Raw genomic sequence first — 25,717 nt, 5'->3', positions numbered from 1 at the left:
CAGTCGTATTTAATGATCCACTGTATTCATTGGCAAGTTCTCCAAGTGTAATGAGAGTCTTAATTAGTGCTTTATTAAAGGAAGGTGGTGCACTGAAAAGGTCAGCCAGTCAAGCCTGCAGTGCTGTGTTTGTTCGAGCCTGTAGAGATTCACACAGGCTTCAGCGATAAGGCGAGACCATCGGCTAATTAAGAACACACTCCTGCTTCACGGGTTTGTCTTTAACACAGATTTCAGGTGAACGTGACGGCACTTTGCATTTAAACAGCCTCAGCTCGGCCATAGGTGCAGCAGCAAATAAAAACTGAAGCTAAAACAAGTCGATAAAGATATTTAGAAAATGAGCTTTACGTGATTATGACTCAACTGTGAAACACTTATGAGTTTGCTAACGTACAGTATAGCCAAATAAGATGAGGGCAAATCCTAGTGTGCACACATGTATATGTATAAACACTGAGTGGAATAAGCTCTGAAGACACAAGGAGAAATAAAAGGGGAAATCTGATGTTAAGGAGACAGTCAAAATAAGACATAGGAGGTCAAGACTCAGACAAATCAGTGTCAAATCCAACAAAAATAGAGATACTCCATGTGGAGTCCCACTGGGCATGAGAATCAGAGGTTTTTTTTAAATGAATAAATAAAATATAGCAGCCAAAATCATCAATATTCCTCAGCTGTCAGCCTCTCTCTCCATCCAAGGATCAATGCGCCACATTTTCAGTGAAATCATGTGATGGATATTGACGCTGATTCTCTTCAGCTGGGCTGTTAAGTCGTAAAATCACTGATTTGATCAGGATTTCTGTTTGACGAGGTAGAAAAAAAAAAAAAAAAGGTAGACCCAGATTTCAGTGACGAATTCTTCATGTCAAACCGTGTCGGTTTAAATCAGACGTCCTCATGAGCCACCTGTTGATTTTGTTGACCTGCTGTATGTAGGATTTTGATTCGTCATTTTTAATGTTTTAGAATAAAGATGCTGCTGTGATTTATGTACAAGATGTTTAAAGATGACTAACTACTAAAAGAAAGCTTACAGGAAGGAAAGATGATAGAGGAAGATTAATAGAAATATCTAGTTAACAAGGGTTTCTAAAGAATGACACATCTTTTAGCAACGACCACTGTACACTGTACTTATATAATGAGTATGAACCAGGAGGAACTCAGGACAATGTACATTAAAAGAAACATACAGTAGAAGAAGAAAAGTTTGATGCAGAGTGAAGATGAAAAACAAGCATTTTTGAAACTTGAAATCATCAGCAGCTGTAAACAATGAAAACAAAGGCTAAAACTCCCCCTTTATGAATTAAACACATTGCTTCAGAAAAGGTTTAATTCATCTTGAGTAATTTTATATGTAGGCGTTTGAATTTAGCTCCAAAATATCTCTAAAATGTCACGTCAATATCGGTCCACATCTTTCTCATAAGAAATTCTGATTAAAATTCACCTTTTTTTTGCTATCAGTGACCTCATGATCAGAGTTGAAAGATTACTACACAGTCAAACAAACAAACAAACAAACAGACAGTCTGAAGTACCGGTAGTCAGCGTGGGCACTGATAAAACATTATTAATGAAGCGGTGCCAGAACAGAGCAGGTGCCGTATGATGAGTATTCGCTGCGATGACTCACTTCATACCAAACAACCTATCGAGCCGGCTCCACGCTGGGTTCAACCTTTTGCCTTCTGACACCAAATAAGTCAGAGCAGCTGCACCGGGCTCAGTCTGACATTTGTGGAAGTTGGTAATAAAAAAAAAAAGGTCTAAGTTGTAGTGCTTTGAATGTAAATCCTTTTTTTTCTCTTCTTTCTCTTTTTTTTCATCTAACAAGATGATGTATGTATATTGGTTTGTCTCACAGACCAGATGTTTGACTTCTGTTCCCCGAACACTGTGTTTACTCACTGATTTATTGGAGTAAGAGCAGTTTTTTCTCAATGAAATATATTCAAAACACAGTTGTTGACAATGTTTAAAGGCTAAAACACTGAAATAATATTCTTCTTTTTCTTCACATTAATGCACTTGTGTCTCATACCGTCATACTCTGTCCTCATTATCGCTGTGATCTGAGATCTTTAACATCTTTGGATCATTTTAATGTCACAGTTTTGTGAGGATTTGGGCCGGTGGGGGAGGGAGGAGGTTGTACAGTACATCAGTGCTCGCACCAGAAAACAACAGGACAGGAGGTCTCCTGTTTGTGTCTGTTTGTGGTTTCACATGGGTTCATGTGCTTGTTCAGCAATCATGTTAGTTGTGGTTTGGACCTGACGTCTGTGTTCATCCGTCCAACGCAACAAATAAGCTCCAACACCAAGAGACGATGGAGAGACAACAAATCAGACTAAACATGAACTGAAACTTTGGTTTGCTACCAAATAGAATAAAGGCATAAATATAGATGAACACTGGGACTCAGACTGATTTCATGTGCTGAGGGTGGTGGTGATGGACCGATGACCTGCTTTAGCTCCACATCAGTGCATTGTTTTCTTTTTGTTTGTTTGTTTGAGGGCGTGACAGGAAATAATGAGGACAAATGTCCCACGGACTCATTTAAGTTCAAGGTAATTTCCACCGGGACAGGTCATAATAACCTTTAGATTGATATAAATATTGTTCTGTTGTTCCACCACATCATTAAGAACATGAGGAAATCTTTTCATTAGGACCCTTTCTTCAGGAAGTTGCTCCAATTAAAAGCTTCCACTGCAAGATAACATGAAGAAGTAGAAAGACTGGATGAGCTCTGCTGGCTGCTTCTGTTATTTTACTGTCTGAGGAAGCTGTTGCTCTAAGATCTGAACTTTTGAAGTTGGAGAGAGAGAGAGAGAGAGAGAGAGAGAGAGAGAGAGAGAGGTTGGGGGTGGGGGGTTCGGCTGTGAAAAGGTGAGACAGATGTTGTCAGTCAGGTTTTGTCCTGAACTTCAAAGTGAAGATGAAGATTCATCATGAACCTTCGTGCTGAAGCCTCAACACTTTCACAAATGTGCATGTACTTGCACACAGTGACAACAACACATAGCCACGAGGGCTCACACACACACACACACACACACACACACACACACACACACACAGAATCACACCATGCCTGGAGGGACTCAGTGGGAGGCCGCGTCTTAGTATGACCTGTAATGGATAGTACACACACACACATACACATACGCTTGCATGCACACACATCCCAAGTTACCAAAATGTCAGTATAAATGGGGGAACCGTGTTGTTGTGACTGGGCTTGTCTCTCTGTTTTGCTGCACTCACACTGGAGCCTTGATCACAAGAAATGGACTGAAAGTGACACTTTAAAACAAATAGTTGTGACAAAGTGTCAGAGAAATCCAAGTTTTGTGTGTGTGTCCCATTTCCCTCATCTCTTCTTTCTTCTATATCCTTTTTTTTTTACATTTTCTTTTACATTCTTCCTAGCTAGTCATTATCCTCTGTTCACTGTATTTCCTCTCTCTCCTCCTCCTCCAGTGCTCCATGCCCTCCTGTATTGTGGCCTTCCATGTGACCTGCGCCTTCGACCACGGCCTGGAGATGAGGACCATCCTGGCCGAGAACGACGAGGTGCGCTTCAAGTCCTTCTGCCTGGAGCACAGCTGCACTGCCGGCAACAGCAGCAGTGCGACAACAACAACCACCGGTAACAACAACACCTGCAGTTCCACCAGCGTGAGCAACGGCAACCACACCAACATCTCCAGCACGGCCGCCGTCGCTGCTGTCGCTGCTGCAGCCGCCGCCGCCGCTGCTGCTGCCGCTACCAACGGAGCGCACGGCACATCCAGACCGGACTGGACCAACGTTGCCGGTGTGTGTTCGGAGCCCTGGCCGCACCAGCAACAACCAAACGGCAGCAGCAGCAGCAGCAGCAGCAGAGAGCCGGAGCAGAGGCCGCCGGTGTCGTACCCGGTCGCCGTGTCGGCCTCGGAGCGAGCCGAGCGGGACCAGCTGGAGAGAGAGAAAGTGAGCCAGAGGAAACAGAAGCTGCAGGAGCTGGAGGACGAGTTCTACCGACTGGTGGAGCCGAGGGAGGTGGCTGAAAACCTGGGGCTGCCCGTCGCCCAGGTGAGTTACACACTGCGATTTATGACATGAGCTGATAAGACATGATACTTTACACCAGTCATTCCCTGTGATACTGCAGGTATAAATAACTCACTCCTCCAGACAGCAACTCAGGTATAAATAAAGCATAAGTATAGAACACACACACACACACATACGCTCACACACACACACGCGCGCGCTCACACACAGGGTCGACAGGTTGAGTGGGAGAAAAAAGCAGCTGATGAGAGAGGTCAGAATAGCAGCACTTGTTGGTTGGAGCTGGAAACAGCTACAGTGTTCAGTGCAACGGAAACATCCAGCAGCTCACAGCTCACAGGTTATTGACCACCGAGGTAAATAGAAAGTTCAGTCTCTGTCCACTGAGGACAAAACGCTCGAAGCTTCTTCTGATCTGCAGCACCGTACATCTGAAGATCGGAGAACTGATCTCTATATATACAGTATGTGTGTGTCTGTGTGTGTAAACAGTATCAGAGTCTTGATGGATTCATGTGCAACTGGTTTTAAAGATAAAATGTTAACTTGGAGTGTTAAAGAAAGAATTATTCTTGACAGAATAATAATATTTTTTTAATAAATGTAGGAACTGGAGATCTCAACATAATAATATGTGCAGGAACACCTCATATAAGTAACATTAAAGGAATTAATTCCAACAGGATGGTACATAAAAACATAACTTGCCTGCAGGATTGAGTGATCTTAACTTTTGCACAGTTTTAGTTGTGATAAAAATGTATTCAGGTGTGTTATTGATGAGTTTGATGAAGAGTGCAAGTTTCAGTGAATCAAACAAAGTGTTCCCTGTTCACAGGTAAACTGTCTGATGAGTATCAGATTTGTTTTGTGAACGTGTTGCCAACTGCTCTCTGCCTTTGTCTCTGCTGACATGGCTGCTGCTGCAGGCAGGAGGGGGGGAAAAAAACCTGTTAGCGCCGCTTTAATGGAATAATTACTGACATTTCAAAAAATCTCTTTTATTTATCAAATACTTAACCAACAACATGTGCTACATATAGTCCATACTAGAGATTTTCTGATAACATAATACAAGAATGAAGCTGCAGTCAATGATTTAATTAATTAATTAACTTTAAAAATGATGTTTTTTTCCCTTCAAGGTGGATTTTCTCTATCAGTTCTGGAAGTTGAAGAGGAAGGGCAACTTTAATCGACCTCTGGTGACCTTAAAGAGGGACGAGGTGGACAACCTGGCCCAGCAGGAGCAGGACGTCCTCTACAGGCGCCTCAAACTCTTCACACACCTCCGGCAAGACTTGGAGAGGGTGAGTAAGAGATCCGTGTGCGACTCTCTGTGTGTGTGTGTGTGTGTGTGTGTGTGTGTGTGTGTGTGTTAACATGTAAAACATGTTGTTTTATGCAGTGTAATATTCAGTCTGGAGGTGTTTATATTTCATTGTGTGAATATATGTGTGTGTGTGTGTATGCGCTTGTGCACGTGGGTGTATACATGCTCAGTGCTTGATCCAGCCAGTGCTGCTGATATTTAAGGGGTAATTTACATTTTCAGAGTGTTAATTAAATAGATCATTGACAGTATCATTTAAATTTGATTTTTTTTGTTGTCATGAATATTAATGTTAAATGAATTAATAGCCCGAAGGATGAAGGCATAATGAAATGGCTGGATGATATAATGAATGATTGAGTGATAGCCCACTGTTGAAAATTAAAGTGGAATCCACCCACATAGAATAATTCATTTGTGTTTCCGCTGATTTGTATTCACTGTGGCTGCTATTCACTATATATTAAACCCAGTGGAGACGTTCACAAGACCTCAAGGAATTTTATCAGACCACCAGCATTTTATAACCATGAGTGGTTTAGTTCTGGTTTCTTTGGCTTTGGGACAAACGCTAAAGTTAGTTTAATAGTCCATGGGCCAGAGGCCAAAATTTGACTTTTTGGTACCACTCAGAGTGGCAAAGTCTAGTAACATTTTTTGAAAAGGTACATGTCCATAGATGATATTTTGGTATGATAACCCATCCTAAGTGGTAGCTTTTTGACAGTTATCAGCTCATAAAGTTATCAACCCCCTGCAAAAAATAGGCCTCTAAACGCAGGGGGCATATCTTGTTTTGTGCTCATTTTCAGACCTTTACTCATATGTTATGAGGGCATGTTTGGTAGCATTTTAAAGTGTACAATCCCAGCTTTCATTTAGACCTAGTTTTGGGCCTATCTACAAAATATAAAGGTCACATGGTCAAAGGTCAATCTGTCTCAACAACTATTTTTCCACTATTTTCGCCTAAACTGTAGTCTTTCTTTTAACACTGTGAAATGTAGGAACAGCACTGACACAAATAACAAAAACTGAAATACTCACAGGACTGTAACAATTCAGGAAATGCATAATCTTCCCATAATTTCCTACTATGAGGGATGATTATGGGTCTTAAAGTGGAACATGGGCCCAGGCGAGAATTGTCAATAACTGCTAATTCCTCTGTATTTCTCAAAGAGTTTTTATGTTTTCTATACATCTTTGTCCTAGTTATAATCATCATCATCATTATAGTCCAGAGTGAAGGCAACTTCTTCATCCTCCTCCACCCTCTGATTTGTGCATGTTTGCAGTTTGCACATTTTCGTGCACTTTTTACTCTCTACATCTTTACCCTAATCATCATCATCACCAGTCCAAAGTATGTAGCTTTGTAGGTTTGAGCGTCCTAGCTCTTTAAATAATAATTGATAGATTAGTTATAAATAGCCTTTTCTAGACATATCTGTTTTTAATACATATTGGGATTGCCTCCATCAGATACAGTATGATGTAATTTATTTGCTTAGCTAACTTTGTTCATACTTTCTAGGTGGCTCAATTAACCTTTTAGTGGGACGGCATAGCTAGACAATTGTTCATTTTGTGATAAAAGCATCAAATTTGGTACACTGATTGCTGAATGAATCTGGATATTGGGCCACTGCAAATTTTAATTCTGATGACTGTGGCAGCCATTTAAAAAAATGGCCGCCAGTGGTTGATGGCATGGAATGCTCTGTGTCCACCCTACAGCTGCTGCTTCATCTTTTCAGCACCACAAAATAATTTAGAGACATTATAACTTGAGAAAAGCCTTATTACAATGTAACAGAATAGAACATAAACTCTCTATAACTCTTTCTTGGCTCTCACATTCCCCTTCATAGTCTTTTTATCAGGGTTTTCAATTAATAACACATAGCTACGCAGTACGCACAGTACAAAAACAAGACCAAAGTTTCTGACACAAGCATGTCTAAATATGAACAACTCCCAAAAAAATTTCAGTCAATCATTTCACATACAGTTAGTGTTGTATTTTATATTGGGATGACAGTGGCTAAGGAGGTGGAGTGGGTCGTCCAATAACCAGAGATTCGAATCCCACCCCATCCCAGTCGCTGTCGTAACGTAGATATCTTATCCACCTTGCCCCGTGTGATGTGTATGCATGTTTGGTGGTGGTCAGGGGGGCTGTTGGTGCACATTGGCAGCCACACATCTGTCAGTCTGCCCCAGGACAGCTGTGGCTACAATTGTAGCTTACCACAACCATTACTGTGTAAAAGTGCTTTGAGTGCCAAAAAGCGATAGGCCTATATAAATTCAAGCAATTATTGTTGGAAAGCCTGATTAGTCACCTTTATGACAAGGTTGGACTGGGATTGAGTATCACAGCTAAATAGCTAATAATAATAATACATTTTATTTTGAAGACTTTGATAAGGGTCTCAAAGGTGGACAGGTCGGTACAGTTGCAGATGGATTTGGGGAGAGAGTTCCAGAGGGAGGGGGCAGCAATGCTGAAGGCTCTGTCGTCCCAGGTCCAATGCTTGGTCATGGGGGGTAGTACAGGAGGTTGGCATCGAAACTGTATACGGTAAGAAACAGGATGCCAGTGAAGGTTTTGGAGGACGGGGGTGATGTGGTCATGGGGACAAGTATGAGTGAGCAGGTAGGCAGCAGAATTCTGGATATACTGGAGTTTATTGAGGGTTCTGGATGAGAGACCATAAAAGATGCTGTTGCAGTAATCAAGTCTGGTGGTGACGAAGGCGTATAAAGGTTTCAGCAGCAGAGAGGGTTAGGACGAAGGGAGGGACGAAATCAGACAATAAGTGAAAGAAGGCAGTCCGGGCTATCTGAGCGATGTAACGATCATAGGAGAGGGTGCTGTCAAAGGAAATTCCAACGTTATGGATGTGGGAGGAAGGGAGTTAGGGAGATATTGTCAATGGAAAGGGTGAAGTTGTCTGTAGATTTAGTGAGAGATTTGGGATCAATGAAGAATATCTGATTTGTCATAGTTAAGTTTCAGAAAGTTGTGTTGCATTCATGATTTAATATTATTGAGGCAGGAGATGAGAGTGGTGTGGCTGGTAGTAGTGATGGATTTTGTAGAAATGTAAAGCTGGATGTCATTGGCGCAACAGTGAAACTGGAGACCTTGACGATGGATGATGTTAGTACAGGATGAAGAGGAGGGGACCAAGCCCCGAACTTTGGGTGACACCTTGGGACAGGGGGACAGTGGAGGAGCAGATATGACTGAATTCAAGGGAGTGCAGTTCCAGTGATGTTTAGGGTGGAGGAAAGACAGGAGAGGAGGATGGAGTGACTGATGGTGTCCAAGGCTGCGGTGAGGTCGAGAAGGATGAGGATGGTGAGGTGGTCGGAGTCTGAGGCGAGGAGGATGTCATTGGTGCTTTTAAAGAGCTGTCTGTATTGTCTATGGAATCCAAATTGAGACTCCAAATAGGATCTTAGCTGAGATGGGCTTTCAGTTGGGCATAAATGACACGTTCATGTATTTTAGAGAAAAATGGAAGGTTTGAAATTGACCAGAAATTGTTCATGATGTTGGGACTGAGACCAGGTTTCTTCAGGATGGGGGTGACAACAGCTTCATTAAAGAAGGGAGAAAACCCGAGGTGAGGGAGGTGTTGATAATTGAAGTGATGAGAGGAGTGATGATGGAGAGACAGTTATTGATGAAGCTAGATGGAATGGGATCAAGCACACAGGTTGAAGTTAATTCTTTAAGAAGAGCTGGGATGCCAGGATGAGTGGGTAGTGCCTCCCAAAAACGCCAAAATCCCCTGCAATATCCTCCCGTGGGTAGCCTATTCACTCTTGTACTGAGCTCCAAGTGCTGCCATGTGTGTGTCAGTCACAGGTGTATGACTGGTACCTGATTGGCGTCCAGACCTCAACCCAATTGAACTCTTGTGGGATCAGCTTTGGAGTTGCTGTACATGCTACAGTGACCAACACAACCACACCCACAACAACTCCCGGTTGATAGATAGATAGTTAGATACTGTAGATATATACTTTACTGTCCCCTGGGGGTAAATTTGGCCTGGACTCAGCACCGTCAGACCCTTCAAACACATACAAAGACCTGTAGGCTTCCAGACTTCTCCTGCCTCACCCAGGGGCGGGTCTGCCATGGTGGCATGGAGGGGCACCTGCCCCCCTTGTGGGGGGCAGGTGGGGGCGGGTCTGCCATGGTGGCATGGAGGGGCACCTGCCCCCCTTGTGGGGGTCAGGTGCCCATAAATGGTCAATGACTCGTGGTAAATTACTGTGAAACGCTCTTAACCACTCCTATGTTCAGTGTACAGACCCACTCATTTCTGACCATAGGGCCAGATCTACTAAAGGTTTGTGTGTATAAAACCGCAAACTTGATTGCACACGCAAACACATGCTGGAGCTGATCTACTAAGCGGGCGCACCGAGGATTGCATCTCTCAAATGGTCAAAATTGCACGTGCAATCCATTTAGCGTGTTACCTCAATGAATATGCAAATATGGGCGTTTCTGCCAGAATGTGCAAAATATTGGGAGGAGTAGATGCAAATAGATTTATCTAGCACACGCATCCCTCTGGTCAGGGCGTTTAGACCCGAGTTGACACCTGCTGCCCAACACTGATCACAGCAGTTCTTCCTCGTTTTCAGAGGTTTTATGATGAACCACATTTTTCTTTTGTTCTTTGCCTTATAGGCCTTTCTCTTCATCTTCTCTGTACTTCATCTGTTCTCTTCTTGTTTTACCAATCACATATAATCTCCCTTGTTTCTTCTGCTGCAGCTCGACAATATGTTTATTTGTCCCTCTATTAATCCATCAGATCAAATTTTCATTCTGCGTTTGTGGCCATCCAGATCCCTGTCCACACTCTCCATGGAAACCCCCATTTAAATACTGTGGTTTGTGCGTGTCGTCATTTAGCGGGTTACTCTTAGTAGATCGCCTGTTTTGCTTGCGCTAACCAAACACGCAAAATTGTACTACGAGCATGCAATTTAGCGCCCCTTATCTGGGATCTTAGTAGATTCGGCCCTAAGGCCGCTAATAAACGTTGTAGGCTATACAGCAAACTTCCCAGTGTTCTGTCTACTAAATAAAGAAAATGGTGTAAGATTGTTATTGTTGTCAATTTCAATATTTGAGAAATACTTGTTCTGGTTATTCTGTATGTTGACTGTTACACAAAACACTGAGATGTTTATTCTCCAGAGCTGAGCTCTAACTACTGGGTAAGAGTATACTGTAAGATATTGTTCACTGAGAATTTATGTTGCTTATTCAGCTTTTTGTTAAAGGTGTACAGAAAAGAAAATTGAATTTGAGCCCACTCTGGGTCATAAAATTAGTGTAACAACTCATCTATCAGACGATGGAGGCCAAACTTTGTGCAAAATTCTATTTTTGAGTAAATCCGGGATGAAAGTGTGATATTTTTTTTCCGCATTGGATAATTCAGGCGCACGGATTATACGTCAGCGTGTACACGATTCATCAGACACTGATATTGGATCCATCATCAGTCAAACGTCTGACACATACACACACACACAAGCTTTGAATATCCCGTCCGCTCCATAACGACCAATCAAATTCGTTTTCCTTACTCGGGTAAACTCGTGTTGCAGCTTGTGACAACTCGGCACCACAAACAGGTCAAACGCCCATTTCTGTACACCTTTAATAACATAGAGTTGATTAGTAATTGATTGATTATAATCTTAATGTTGACACTGCCAACGGAAAATGAAAAGGTCATAGGCATTAATGCTACAAGACATACTATAAATAGTGTGTAACTGTACAATATAAATATTGAAGAGAGCGATCAGTGGTAGCCTTCATTTTTGTTACTTGGGTGCCCACCCCCCCACGCCCCCGGATTCACTGTTGCTACCCCATGTGCCCCCCACCAGAAAATACTCTGGACATGCCCCTGTCCTCACCAACAATCTCGAGTGTACAGAAATGAACAAATGAACAAATCAGAGGGTGGAGGAGGATGAAGAAGTTGCCTTCACTCTGGACTATAATGATGATGATGATTATAACTAGGACAAAGATGTATAGAAAACATAAAAACTCTTTGAGAAATACAGAGGAATTAGCAGTTATTGACAATTCTCGCCTGGGCCCATGTTCCACTTTAAGACCCATAATCATCCCTCATAGTAGGAAATTATGGGAAGATTATGCATTTCCTGAATTGTTACAGTCCTGTGAGTATTTCAGTTTTTGTTATTTGTGTCAGTGCTGTTCCTACATTTCACAGTGTTAAAAGAAAGACTACAGTTTAGGCGAAAATAGTGGAAAAATAGTTGTTGAGACAGATTGACCTTTGACCATGTGACCTTTATATTTTGTAGATAGGCCCAAAACTAGGTCTAAATGAAAGCTGGGATTGTACACTTTAAAATGCTACCAAACATGCCCTCATAACATATGAGTAAAGGTCTGAAAATGAGCACAAAACAAGATATGCCCCCTGCGTTTAGAGGCCTATTTTTTGCAGGGGGTTGATAACTTTATGAGCTGATAACTGTCAAAAAGCTACCACTTAGGATGGGTTATCATACCAAAATATCATCTATGGACATGTACCTTTTCAAAAAATGTTACTAGACTTTGCCACTCTGAGTGGTACCAAAATCTGGTCTGGCCCATGGACTATAAAGGGAGAGTTCAACATTAAGCAAATTAGCCCATTGCCATAATCTCTATAGTCATAGGGTTTGGTTAATAATTACCTTTAATTATCGGTGCATGTTGTTTGAGATCCACGGGGTAGAGACGTGAGCTGCTCAGGTAACAGTAGAAACAGAAGTCCCTTGTTCCTTATCAAACTCATCAAATACACAATCCAACAACTCTGAGTATTTGCTTCATGTGTCGTAATGTTACATGATTATTTCATAGCGTGTTGAATGTGCAGGTCATAACTTGTCCACCAGAGCGTTTTGGAGTTGTTGGATTGTGTATTTGATGAGTTTGATGAGGGACAGCGGACCTGTACCGTTCACCTCCATTGTGTTCACTGAGCAGCTCATGTCTCTGCCCTGCAGATCTCAAAACAACATGCACCGATGATTAAAGGTAAATAACCTACCCCTATGAATATAGGGATTTTTACAATGGGCAAATTTACCAAAATGTTGAACTATCCCTTTAAGGTGACCCAGAGCACAGAAGAACTTCTGCAGTGGATCAACTCGATGTAGTCGGGACTAGATTTCCTCTCCTTAAAGCTTCTTGAAGCTCTTCTATAAGACTGAGGGTGTGTAGAGGGAAACTCCTGGGCCCCCTGCTGAGCACCGCTGTGCTGGAGTTTGTGCAACTGTGTGTCATGGAGAAGAAGGTGCTTTGATTCAGAGTCTGTGCTGCTCGGGTCCCACAAAGGCTCCTCCCAAAGGCCTCATTAGTCCTGTTGAGGGACTTGAACCCTGGGGTCCTTGAGAAGAAGAGCCGGCCTCATGTAAACTGAAGTTGTGCTTTAATATTTGTTCAAGCATGGCATCTGTGTCAGTATTATCCATTAGAGGTGATACTCGCAGGCGGCCGCCCACTGAGTCCCCCCCGGGCATGGTGTGATTGTGTGTGTGTGTGTGTGTGAGCACGGTAGTGGAGAACCTGAGGCCAAAGAGCAGCGACTGAGTGTGTAGTTGGATCCTGAGCTGCATGTGTTGGACACTTGGACGAGAAGAGCAGCAGAGCCGTCAGCTCGTCACCACCTTCAGTGAATCGGCTCAAGTGGCGTAGGCGGCTGCCAGGCAGAGCTGGTAAATCTATATGTGCAGTCACAGTGAAGTGGTGAGACCCCCGACTGTGAGGTCTCCAGCTCCCACCTCCAGAGGAGTTTTTCTTGCAGTGGTAGAACATAAAATCCAAGTGGGTCGTGTTTAAAGCCTCCATTGTGCACAGCTAATTTATTCTTCAACCAGTGACCAACGTTGTGGTCACCTGTGCATGATGTGGTGGGCGGCTGTAGAAGCAGCTGGTGAACATTAGCGGTGAAGGAAGCTTTCAGGCTGAAGAAGGGGTCGCCCTCCTCAGCTTTCAACCTCGGTTCGGCCAGAAGACCCTGGAAACAGCAGCTTTTGTGGGTGTGGAAAGAAAAGATCAAGGAGGCCGTTGATAAGATGTAGAGAAAAAAGAAACTCCTAAAGCCTTCCTTGTTGTAGACTCTGAAGATTTAAGGAAAAGCTTTGTTCATCTCTCTGGTGAAGCTCATCAGAGTAACAGGGTGAAAAAGGTGGAGAAGAACGAAGATGTTATAGATAACATCAGCTTGTTTCTGATTCTATGATTACTGTTTTTTTTTCAGTCCTAATGCAGATACTGATACCAAGACTTAGCGTATTGGCCAATACCCGATACGGATCCGATACCGCTGTTGAATCAATGAACTGCATACCTGGCCATGTGGAAGAGAGTGACTTAAACATTACATTCCTAACTTTGTAAAACGTTATTGCTCTCTGTTTGTTGTTGCAGACTTGTGTTGTTCTGTATCAGGCATCACAAACATGGAATTGTGGATAGATCGGCATCATGGATCAGCCCCATTATCTGATACCCGATCTGGCTTTTTAGTCAATATCTGAGCCGATATCCGACCTTAACATCGGATCGGTGCATCTAACATACAACAGTGTTAGAAAGGTTTATCAAAAAAAATACAGAAAGGGTTTCGATGCAACGTCCAGTCTGAGCTGTGATCATCGCCTTAATCACTCATCTCAGGTTTTTAATAAATCCAAAATACGCTCCCCCCCTTAAACCTGAGCTGTACAGTAGTAGCACGGCGTTGAGCTTTGAGCTCGGTCAGAACAGTGATGTATTCCCCGCTGCTGCCTTCAGTATCACAGCTCGCGCTTGGCAGCTGAATGCAAACCACTATGTAAATTTCCTTTGCTGGGTTTCTTGGATTGGTCGTGCCCATGCCCATAACCTCACTCCAGGCTCATGTTCGCAGTGCTCTGATAGTTGATTGGCATTCACCGCGGCAGGGCTCTCGAAACCTCTTTCTGACCCTGCAATCTACCCTACAGAATCCCAATGGCAGCCCACAGCTCAAACATCCACTGCAGCCTGAGTTTAAGGGGATACCGTAAACCGGGGTTTACCAGGGACAGGCGGCTGGACTGCTGCGTTGCTTCTTATGGTTGAACGAATGTCTTATATCTTCACCACAATCTAAAAAACATGGTGTCCTAGAGTATTTGCTTACTCTCCGATACTAAATCTACCAAAAAGAATCAGTGTTGAAAAAGTTTCCGCCACAAAGCCTCAAACTACCAGTTTAAATGTGCTTTTCTTTCAGCAGACTGTAAGACACACCAAATAATCTGGTGTCCTAAATACTTCTTTCCTTCATTTCTTTGGCATGTGATTTGATACAGAACAGTTGGCTCGTCTTGGTTCGGTTCAGCTTGGTTGATTTAATTTGGCTCACAGTGGGACAACTTCAGAGCAATTAGGTGGTTGTATATCAACCAAATAAGCCGCTCTCCTGAAACAAACCAAAGGAAAAACATTCAAACGCAGGAAACAATTAGAGGATGGGCTGTAATTGGTCACTGGTTTTCCCATTTAGCCTCAGCTGGTTAGTCCAATTGAGTGGACATAAGGAGATCTGATTAAACCCTGGGATCAGCGTTGCCTTACCCAGCGTCCCGCAGGGTTAATTTGGCTTTTAGAACAATTTCTCACCTCTTCACTTGAAATGATGGAGTTTTTAAAAAAAAAAGAAAAAAAAAAAAAGAAGATTTTCCACAGAGCAAGCATAAGCGCAGTGGTTTTAACAGTTTACAAGTGGCCCATCTGATTCATAGTTGAAAGCTCAGCGTGTCATCACTGTGTTTGTTTTGTCTTTTCTATTTAAGTTGCTTTGTGTTGCTGCAGATAAAGTCATGGAAAGAACTAAGTATACACTGTAGGGGCTCGTTAGGCTGCGATCGTGTTGGATGTGGAGTGTTTTCTGTGATGGAAACGTTGCTGTTTGTTTTCCTATAGACTTGTGTAACTGTAGCCATACCACAGCGGTCTCCAGTGGTCGGGGTTTATCGATCGACGCGGGCCTCGCTAACCTCCCGACCAGTCAGTGTATCTGTGGACTCCATAACTCTTCTCCCTGCAGACCGCCCATTATTGATGCAGCGCGCGTTGTAGAAGAAGTGGACCGTACCACTCCAACTCTCTAAGGCTTACTCAGTTTATCTCATCAATACAAGGTAAAACAATTGGGAGATGGAAGGAGTGTAAACATCTTATTCAGCGCTGCTCTGTCAATATGTAAAGTGCCGTGAAATCAGCTGCTCTTATATTGATCTGATTGTTCATTCACTTCATCCATCCATCATCAGACGGTTCATATTTTGACAAAACCTCTGGGAATAAGACGCATTTGATTAAAAACTCAGTCATACAGCACTGAAGGCTGAAACAATATGGTAATAAGAGACTATATAACCTAGCTATATCTCATTACCTGCATTAGCAGTCTTCAACACTTAAGTGTGCGTTTTTATGCGTCTCCAGGTAGCAACAGCTGAGACACAGTATATATATGACTTGGTGTGCAAATTGGATTATTGATTTGCAAACGCCACACAGTCACAGTGATCACAGCCTCCACAGACGCCCATTAAAAGTCTGTTGTGTCAATGAGACTGATGATATTGATCATATAGATACAGTTTGTCCCTCCTCTAGTGTCTTGTTGAATAGAAACTCTTATGTCTCTTCATGGAATAAAAAAAACAAAAACAAAACATCTGAGCTGTGCTGAGCCACATGTTTACATCAGAGAGATGGGATGGCTCCATCAACCAAGCGCCACACTTTGGCGGTTGTAACGCCACTTGTGAAAGTGTTGCATATTATTTACAGCTTCTCTTTGTGCTGGAAAACAAAAAAAAAACAGTGATGAAGATGTGTGGAAAGGTCCGGCTTCTGCTTACAGTATGTTGTCCATTTGCATGTTGTTTTCTGAAGCTGCTCTCTCTCTCTCTCTCGCTCTCACTCACAAAATATCTCACACACGACTGGCTGGATTTAGTCCAAAATGCAGAGGAAACTGCGCGTCCTGTAATTATGTTGAACTGTTTTCAAAGCAGCACTTATTAGCGCCAACGCAGAAGACGAAAAACATGGCAGCGTTTGTTACTGTAATGGTTTCCGGGTGACGTTCACCGTATTGGGAGGCAGGGGAGGGGAGGGGAGGGGAGGGACGGCGACAACAAGTTGTTGAATGTGTGGCTGCTTGGAATCGAACGGCATTCCTCTTTAACGTCGCTCGAAGGTCTGACAGAGAAAGGAGGATTGATTATGTTTGCAGCTGGCGGCTCTCCCATGAGGGGGATTGATCATCAATCGGTCACGTATCGGCCCGAGCGAGTGCTGACAGCTCAGCGCTACTGATGCTAGTGGCTGTCAATAGACAAGCTCTCCTTCTCTTCATCTATCTCCTTCACTTTCCTTCCCCTCCGCACTCCCTCTCTTTCAGCTTCTCTTTCTCTCTCACACACACACACATACAGTAACACACACAACAGATTTACCACCTGTAAGACACACACTGACTAACCGTCGACTGCTGACCTATACTGTAGCTTTAACCCATATTTCTGTATGTTGAATCCATTCAGTGTCAAATGTTCAGCGTGTTTTTGATTGTTTGTTGTTGTGTTTTTTTTCTCGCTTCGCCGGGTTCAAGCGTGAGGTCTTTTCCGTGGAGATGGATGCGTGTTGTATGTACGGTGTATTGTGTGTGTGTGTGTGTGTGTGTGTGTATCTGTGCACGAGAGACTATTCCAATCATCTCTGATTTGCTGGCAAATTGAAAAATCCCCTCCATCCTTCCATCCCGTCATCCCCAGACCCCAACCCAATCAGACCTCACGACCAAACCCTGCAGCCTGCTGCTTTTATGGATAAATGTGTCTGTGTGTGTGTGTGTGTGTATGTGTGTGTGTGTGTTGGTGGTGGAAGATTCCAGGGGCTAATGTTGGGGAGGATTATCCCCCTCCTCTTCCTCTTTGAAGTGGTGCCCAATGGAACGAATTGCACTGTGCTGTCCCTAATGCACTGGTGAGCTTTCTCCATTTCTGTACTTCTCTCCTCCTGAGTGCCGCCCCCAAACACCCCCCATCCCCCTCCTCCACCTCCTCCTCCTCTTCCTCCTCTTCCCCCCTCCCTCCCTCCCTCCCCGTTCACTCACATCACTCATCCAATCGCAGTGGAACGTGTCGAAACAATGTGTGGCGCGCTGATTGGATGGTGTAAGTTAGCTGCCAAATATTGCTTCCTTTTTCTTTTTTTTTCCCTTCTTCTTCTATTTTTGGGGGCGAGGAAGCTTGTGTCCTGTTTTTGAGTCAGGCTAAAGGTGGAGGTGTGTGGAGGTGTGTGTATGTGTGTGCGCGCGTGTGTGTGTAAGTCAGAGGCTGCTGGTGTGGAGGAGGTCGTCAGTGCATCATCAAAGACAAGAGAGCTCTCTAACAAACCATTGTTCATGTCATGAACTGTAGTCCCCACTGAGTCTGATTCTTCTGATTCTGGCAAAAATATTCTTATATTAGCATTTTAATTACAAAAAAATGTAACATACGCATGCTAGTCCTGTTAAAATCAAATAGAAACAAATGAATGATTACATTTATTGTGCTTGTATTACAGTCTTTAGTGCATTGTACGCTGATTTTAACGTTTTATGCTTTGTTTTTATTTGGTGAAAGTTTGTGAAGAGGTTAAAGGACAAAGAGTCAGAGAGCCCGTCCACACGAATACAGATTCTTTTCAATCTGCATAAGTATTTTATCATTTCGGCGTCTCATCCAGATGGACACAGCATTTTCTCGGGGTGAAAACTGCATGGAAAACGAGTCCCAGAGTGGGAAAAACTGAAAACGCTGGCCCAACACCCAAAACAGATCTTTTGTGAAACGATGATGTCATACCCCCCACCGTCAAACCTGTAACCTGAGCCACACCTCTAGATGTTACAGTCTATGGACGTAACATGACAACAAAGTCCGACTACTGTCGTGCCCCCTCGGGACACTGCGGATGAATCTCACCCGTTAAATCATCATCGATCGTCATAGTCGCTTTGACACGACTCCCTGTCAACATTTAATCCACTTGTGATGTTTGAGTTTAAATACAGCGGGGAACTTTCCCTCCTCTTCTTCTCTTTTTTGTGTTTATGTGCGGCAGCGCTACAGTGCCACACACAGGCCTGGAGTAGCCTATGTACTACAACGTTTTCAGTGGATCCATGTGTACGTAGATATTTCTTGAAACGATGACGTGTTTATGGAGATTTTTTTTTCAAAACGAATAAGAAAAATATTGTTTTTGGTGAAGCTGAGTTTTCGTGTGGATAAGGCCTGAGACTTCTGCAGAGGTGGAGCTGGAGCTGACTGAAAACAAGCTGGTGTCAGAGAAGACGAGGAGTTGAGGGTGGAGACAGTCTGGACTTTAGGAGTTTAAGGGAAAAAGGCTCCAAAGAATGGGGAAGAGGTGTCAGTGCCCAGGGAGGAGCTGGATGAATCAGGGGAAAATGCCAAGACTCAGCATGAGACAGGAGACGACGGGGGGAGAGAGAGGGGGAGAGAGTCGGGGCCGACGGAGGGAAAGCAGGTGTGAAAGAATCCCTTTTCCTTACTCATTTCCTCTTGTATGTTTTCACATCTATAATGACCCGAGTCAAACAATTGCAGTTAGTCTTTCCCCTCCTCTCAGTACGTCGGTGCTGCAGCCAAGGGTTGGCCAAGTGTCAAATGGCACAGTGTTGTTCTGTGCCCTGCCCTCTGCTCTGCTCTCGCTCGCTCACTCTCTCACGGTAAAGACTTGGCAGCACACTCGGCCCCAGCAGGTCAGCAGCGGTCCCACACCCAGGACGGTACACTTACGAAACAGTCCACTTACAGAGAGCTATGTTTTATATCACATACTGTACGTTTAATACGTCTCCGCTGTGCACTCACAAGCAAGGAGAGTAAAGATAAGAGAGATGGTATGTGGTGAGAAGGAGGCAATTACAGAAAAAAGAGCTGGGGAAAAAATGAAAAGACCTGACTTGAGACAGAGAGAGAGAAAGCAGAAGAAGAAGACAGGATTTGGAGGGAAGTTTTTTTGGGCCAAGAGAGTCCGACCTGCCGTGAGGGCAGCAGCGGCGACACCTCGAGCCTTTAGCTGCAGGTCTGGAGTCAGCAGGGCGTCTGAGGACCAATATCTGTCAGGTAAAACTCAGCCGGCACACTCTGTGCCAGGGCGAGGCGGGAGGAAAAGCCCATCAGCTAGTTTCCTTTGGCTGCAGGTTACAGTTTCACTGTTTGTTTTCTTTCCACCAACCCCCCTCGGTGCTCCATTCTGTTCGAAAAGGAGCGGAGAGGAAGTTTCGAAGCAAAGCAAAATATGGAAGGGGGGGAAAACATACAGTACGTATCCACAAAGTTCTGCTGGCTCGGGCTTACGGTGCAGCTAAAGAGACGAAGGCGAAGACAGACAAGTTATTTGGCTGATGGAGCTCGCTTGTGTCTTTATTATCTCACTCTGCCAACATCTATGGATTCCCTGTGATTTCTGTGGTCTGTGTTGATTCACATCCACAACTCATAAATGCCAAGATCCACATAACCCACCAAAGAAAACTTCCAACTTCTCCAGTTCCTTTCATTATATATATGTTTTTTTTTTTCGAGGAAGATTGTTGTTGGAAGGAACCACAAAGAACCGTTGGACTCTTCTCCTGACTGTAATTTATTTTTCTTAAGTCATCTCTGTTCTACACAATTATCCAAAGAACACATTATTTAGTAAGTCATTTGTCAGTTTTTTATGGCTCTGACCCTTGTCCAGTTTACTTCTGGTTACATCTGAGTTTCATTTACCCGCTGCAGTTTCCAACTTTCAATAGCAGTGAAGTTTTTGTCACAGTTTCATTGAACCGGTTGTTACTTTAACGTGTGGAAACCATTGGACAAAATGTCGAACACGTGCAGATCCTGCTCTGAGAAAAAAAAAAGTAGAAACAAAGCTGTGTGATCTAATTTCTGTGAAATACACTGCCAATACAAAATGATCAAGCAGACTTAAAATTGAGTTAGTGCTGGAATGTCGTAATATAAAGAGTAAAAGACATTTTTCTTTTTTAGTGTTTCACAAATGGACAATTTACCTACTAATACCTCTAGAGCTCATAATTCACGCAGAAGCTATTGTACAGATATTTATTGTGTGCATATTAAACATTAATCTCTCAAGAGGAACTTTTTTCATAAAGTTTGGAGGCCGAGATATCCTGGCTACATATCCTGGCTACACTTCCCATAATGCAATTCTGCCCTTCAGCAGGTTTTCTGTTATAAATGTTGGAGTTCATCCTGAGCCACAGATCAGGTTATATAACTCTTCACTGTCTGAGTGAAGCTGCTCATGACCAGCAAACTGATAATTGTGTAAAATATTGACCTGGCGTGGTGAAGAGACCGGTTCGTAGTTATGGTGGATCAACAAATGGGCTGTTGGTTACAACAAGGCACAAACACTGAGGATCCAGTTCATTGTCATTTATTGTTAAAGCTGGTTGTGTTCTGATGAGAAAGGAGAACAATGAAAGAACAGCAAAATATGAATCCACACAACTCAAACACAAAGATCAATTAACAACTGAACAAAAGATACTTCATCTAAGCAAACACAGCTCAGACTTACAGTAATAAAAGGTAGAAATTAGCATGTATATTCTTCATTTAACTGTTAAACACTAAGAGTGTGTGGAACAGAAATGGATAACTCACATATTGATTTGTTAATGGTGGAATAATGCCCCAGGTTTAAAGCAAAACAGAGCCATGACGGGGTTAATCTGATGTCAAGTGATGTTAGGAACAGAGACTCATCTGCTCTGAAATACTGCGTACAGCATGTTTCAGATGAGATGATTGTTTGCATGTTTGTTTGTGCAGCACAAATGTGCTACATGACTTCTCCTTGTGCCTGTGGCTTCTCCTCAGAGCCGGAGAACAACGAGTTCAGTCGAAGAACAAACAACAAAGAGACGAGAGAAAGAGAGAGAGAGAGAGAGTTGTGGGTGATGATGTTACTTTTCTCAGGTCGTTTTCTCGTCAATACGTTCATCTCATTGTTTTAGATGTATACCTCCTCCTCCCCCCTCCGTACATCTGGCATGAAACCATCTCCAGTGTGTTATGCAATGCCACAGGGTCAGAGAGCAGGGACATGGAAAGAGCGACGCACCATCTGTACCTGTTTGGTCACAAGATCCCTCTTACTCTTATATATATAATATGTGTGTGTGTGTGTGTGTTGCACCACTCTTACACCTACACACATATAAACACATAGCTGTGGGGTTGGGGTGGAGGAGAGGGCGGGGGGGGGGGGGGGGGGGTCTAGCTGCGGGCCAGACGGGCCAAGTCATGCAGCAGACAGACCCACCCTGTTGGATCAGCATCAACCTGGCTCCCCACACACAGCTCTGCTCCAAACCTAATACTGGCTCACTACACACAATCCCTTCTTCTTCTTAAGGCCGCTGTCTGTTTCCAAGATGCTTCAAGGTACTAAGAGAGATCAGAGACAAGAGCCCCCCCCCCCTTTTTTTTTTCTGTCCACCAGCAACAGTTACTGTTGTATCTCAAGACTTAACAGCCACTATAAGTGTTTTAACAGCCACCCAGGTCTCATTTCTACATTCAGGAAAGACTTGGAAATCGTACTTGGCTCCTTCCCAGAGTGACCGGCGGAGCAACGTAGACTCCTGGGGGAAGAGGTCTGGTTCTTGCTGTAGTTTTTTTTTTTTTTTTTTACGAGCTCTCTGCTACCAGGGTTTGGCCTGTGTTCGTGGTTGCTGATGGATTCTCCAGAGAGACTTGTCAGACATAAAAAAAAAAAATAAAAAAAACTGGATTGATGGGATTTGGACGTATAGTTTGTGAGGAATGATCAAACACACATCACTTTGCTTTGTCTGAGCTCATTGAGAGCAGAGCAGCTGTGAACTAACTGTACTAATCCAGAGGGATTCGTCAGCACTTTTGATATCGTGGGGTTCGTTTCATTATTGTGAATCAAACAAATTAGGGTTAACAATATAAATGACTGCTTTGTCTGTTTGAAATGTGTGACTCCAGGTGGGGGAGGTTTTCCTGTGACTGTAGTTTTTCTTACTTACTGAGAGAAAACCAAACTCCCCAGTCAGCAAGGTCAGGAAGGAAACATTGTTTACTTATTGATATATACATTATACAAGTCTTGAGTCTTAGGGATCTCACTGAAGTAATTGGTATTAATGCTGGAAATTCAGCTTTATTGCAAAAAATAGACACTTTTTAAAATTCATGATTCAAGAAATACTGGATTTTTAATGTATCTAATGTGTCCTCTGGTCATGGAAGAATCCAACCCATTAGGCAACCACAGACCTACACCACCTACTCTTTTAAAACTATACAAGACCATTAAAGCTTAATTATGTTTTAAGGCACATTGTCGTACTGTACAGGGCACGGGTGAATTAAGTTCAGAAAAAAATAATATATTCTAATCTGGCACTAACATTTAGTGTAATGCACTGGTGCTTCATAATTTGTCACAAGGTGACTCCCTGGTAGAATAATATGAAAGTCTGAATGGAAAAGTAGTTGTGTGAGAACTGAATCTATGAAAAAATGATCAATGTTTAAAAGAATGATGAGGATGAGTCGGTAAAAATCACTTGAGAATAAGAGACAAGGTTAAAAAAGAGAAACACGAGAGGCAATGAGCACTTAGTGCAAAAACTGCTACTGAGCAAACACACCTTTCCATTCCTCAGCCTGAGAGCTCGAGCCTCAGGACACAAGTTTTCATCACAGAGCCCAGAGTGTAAAAGTTCACATATACAAGCAGGAGTCAAACTGTGGAGCAAAAGGTTAAAACTAATAAGCAAAAAACCTTCAATTTTGAAATCCACTGTAAATGCGAAAATGCTCCTGTGCGCCCCCTTCTTTGATCTGCTGCTCGTGAATCAGGCTGCATCATTATGTATGAGCTGAAGGCACAAAAAAAACAAAAAAAAAACAGGCTTTACACCTTCAGGTAGCCTGGAGCTGCGTTCACTACGCAAGGAGCCGCCTGTTCGCTGCTGTTTAAAATGCTACATGCTAAGCTCGACGGTGTAACTCAGCCCTGAGGCTTCAGAGCTCTCTGAGAGCTGCTCCTTCAGCTGCAGCCGTTGCTTAATGCTCCACCACAAGGTCAGCGAGCTGCTTCCAGGGCAGAAAGAGAGATCAGACGCACTTAATTATGCCAGGGTCAATGAAAGTGTGTGTATGTGTGTGTGTGTTTTGGTTTGTACTGGGGGAGAACGCAGCATTGTGCTGATGCTGGTGCAGGTTAGAAAGTCACTGTTTAAGTGACAAAGAATCAGGTTCTGCAAGAATGAATGTGATGTCATTTTATCTAGTAAACTTGGTGTCCAGTCCAGTGCACAGCAGAGAGGAGGAACTGAAACCTCAGCATCAAGTCTGTTTACAGGTCTTTGTGCAAAACCTGTTGTGGTTTGGTAACTAAAGTCTGTGTCGTTTCGATCTACAGGTTTAAAACTGTCGATCCAAACGACACCATACAGGTGCATCTCAATAAATTAGAGTATCATGGGAAAGTCCATTTCCAGTATTTCAAGTCAAACAGCCCCCACCCAGTCTTGAGTGCATATAGACAGACGTACTTTTCAGAAAGCCAACATTTCCATATCTAAATTGGCCTTTTGTAAAACTCACATTTTTTAGATACTGAATTTTATGTCTTCATTCAATGTAAGCCATAGTCATTACAATTAAAAGGAATTAAATAAATAAAGACATGAAATGTTTTATTCGGTGTGTATTTGATCTATATAATGTATTAGTTTCACTTCTTGAATTGAATTACTGACATAAATAAACTTTTCCATGATATTCTAATTTATTGAGATGCACCTGTATCTAGGCTGCAGAGGTGAGAAGAAGAGTACAGTATTTCTGCCCCTGCTGCTCTGACTTTAATATTTTATTAGTTTTTTTAATTCCTCTGGTGTTATCAGACTGCAGTGCTGCGTCAGTGCCTTCCTTTTTTGTTTAAGGTGTTGAATGATTTGTCACAGCGAGACTTAAAGACTGTGGCCGGCTCCTCTGACAGTCGAGCCACTTAAAGCCCAGAGAGTCCACAGGGAAGCCTTCAGCTGTCTCTGTTGATTTAGCGGCGTCCATCTCTGTCTTCAGTCAGGACAGGAGTCTTATCTTCCTCCGTTTGTGCTGCTGCTCCCTCTGCACCTCTGCTCTGTGTAGAGCCACTGATCGACTCTGTAAGTGACGGTTGAGGTGACAAATTGAAGCTACTGGTTTCTGTGTCGTGTAATCTGTAGTTTTTATGCTTCTCTTTATCTCCTCAGCTGGTTTGATTGTGAGGTACGTGATGCACAGGCAGGACGTTTGGTTGGTAAAAGGTAGAAAACTCCATAAACTCAAGCTGGACTTTGAGAGGATCCATTTGCGTTGCCATAATGTAACACCCAGCATTGCAATGTGATCCGGTCTCATACTGTAGGGCCACTATCGTATCTCCGGCGTCACATGAAATGTGCTATTTCTGATGGAATATGTGTGATGTAAATGTTGCAGGACTTCTCAAGGAGCAAGCACCAAACTTTTTCTTCAACCTTTGAGAAAACAAAGCGACACTCTGGCGTCTTTTCTGCTTTTATTTTTAGAGCCAGAATGATATTTTCCTGACATTTTCCCTCCCGGCTGCTGCTGCAGCCCGGTGGCCGGTCTCCCCCAAGCAAAGAGCGAAAGGCCATGCAGGCCGACGCAGCCTTTTATTCCAGCTAAGTGGCGTATAGTACAGTACAGGCCCCTCAATGGCTGCCGTGACGACTGCTCGATAGCAACAACAATGACTTCTGCTCCTCCTCAGTTCCCATCACTCTGTCTCCAACCTTTGTTTTATCATCTCTAAACTTTTTCTTTTTTCGTAACATCTTTGTCCTGATTTCTCCCTCACTTTTCCAAGTATCACAGAACTTTTAGTTTAGTTTATGTCTTCCACCGTCCCATCTTTCCATTTCCTTTTTCTTTTATTTATATTTTTATCACATCGTTTTCTCTCGTTTTTATCACCTACCACATTTTTTTTCTCCGTTCGTTTATAAGATAATTTCAATATTCTAATCCTGTCTCACTTCCTCTTTGTTTTCTCTCTCTCTCTCTCTCTCTCTCTCTCTCTCTCTCTCTCTC

At 43.1% G+C, this 25,717-nt stretch overlaps 1 protein-coding gene across 1 annotated transcript in view; it reads left to right on the top strand.

Moving 5' to 3' along the window:
* Nucleotides 1-25,717, top strand: part of jade2 (jade family PHD finger 2) — a 193,530-nt gene that overhangs the window by 118,361 nt on the left and 49,452 nt on the right. The window contains exons 9-11 of the mRNA XM_083987249.1: nucleotides 3,505-3,753; nucleotides 3,871-4,098; nucleotides 5,226-5,390. Of these exons, the coding sequence (XP_083843375.1) occupies nucleotides 3,505-3,753; nucleotides 3,871-4,098; nucleotides 5,226-5,390 (642 nt within the window). The remainder of the gene's footprint in view (nucleotides 1-3,504; nucleotides 3,754-3,870; nucleotides 4,099-5,225; nucleotides 5,391-25,717) is intronic.

The sequence above is a fragment of the Trachurus trachurus genome (assembly GCF_905171665.1).
Source record: "Trachurus trachurus genome assembly, chromosome: 14".
NCBI lineage: Eukaryota > Metazoa > Chordata > Actinopteri > Carangiformes > Carangidae > Trachurus > Trachurus trachurus.
The sequence above is the reverse complement of the archived record's forward strand: the minus strand, read 5'-3'. Positions and strand labels throughout refer to the sequence as shown.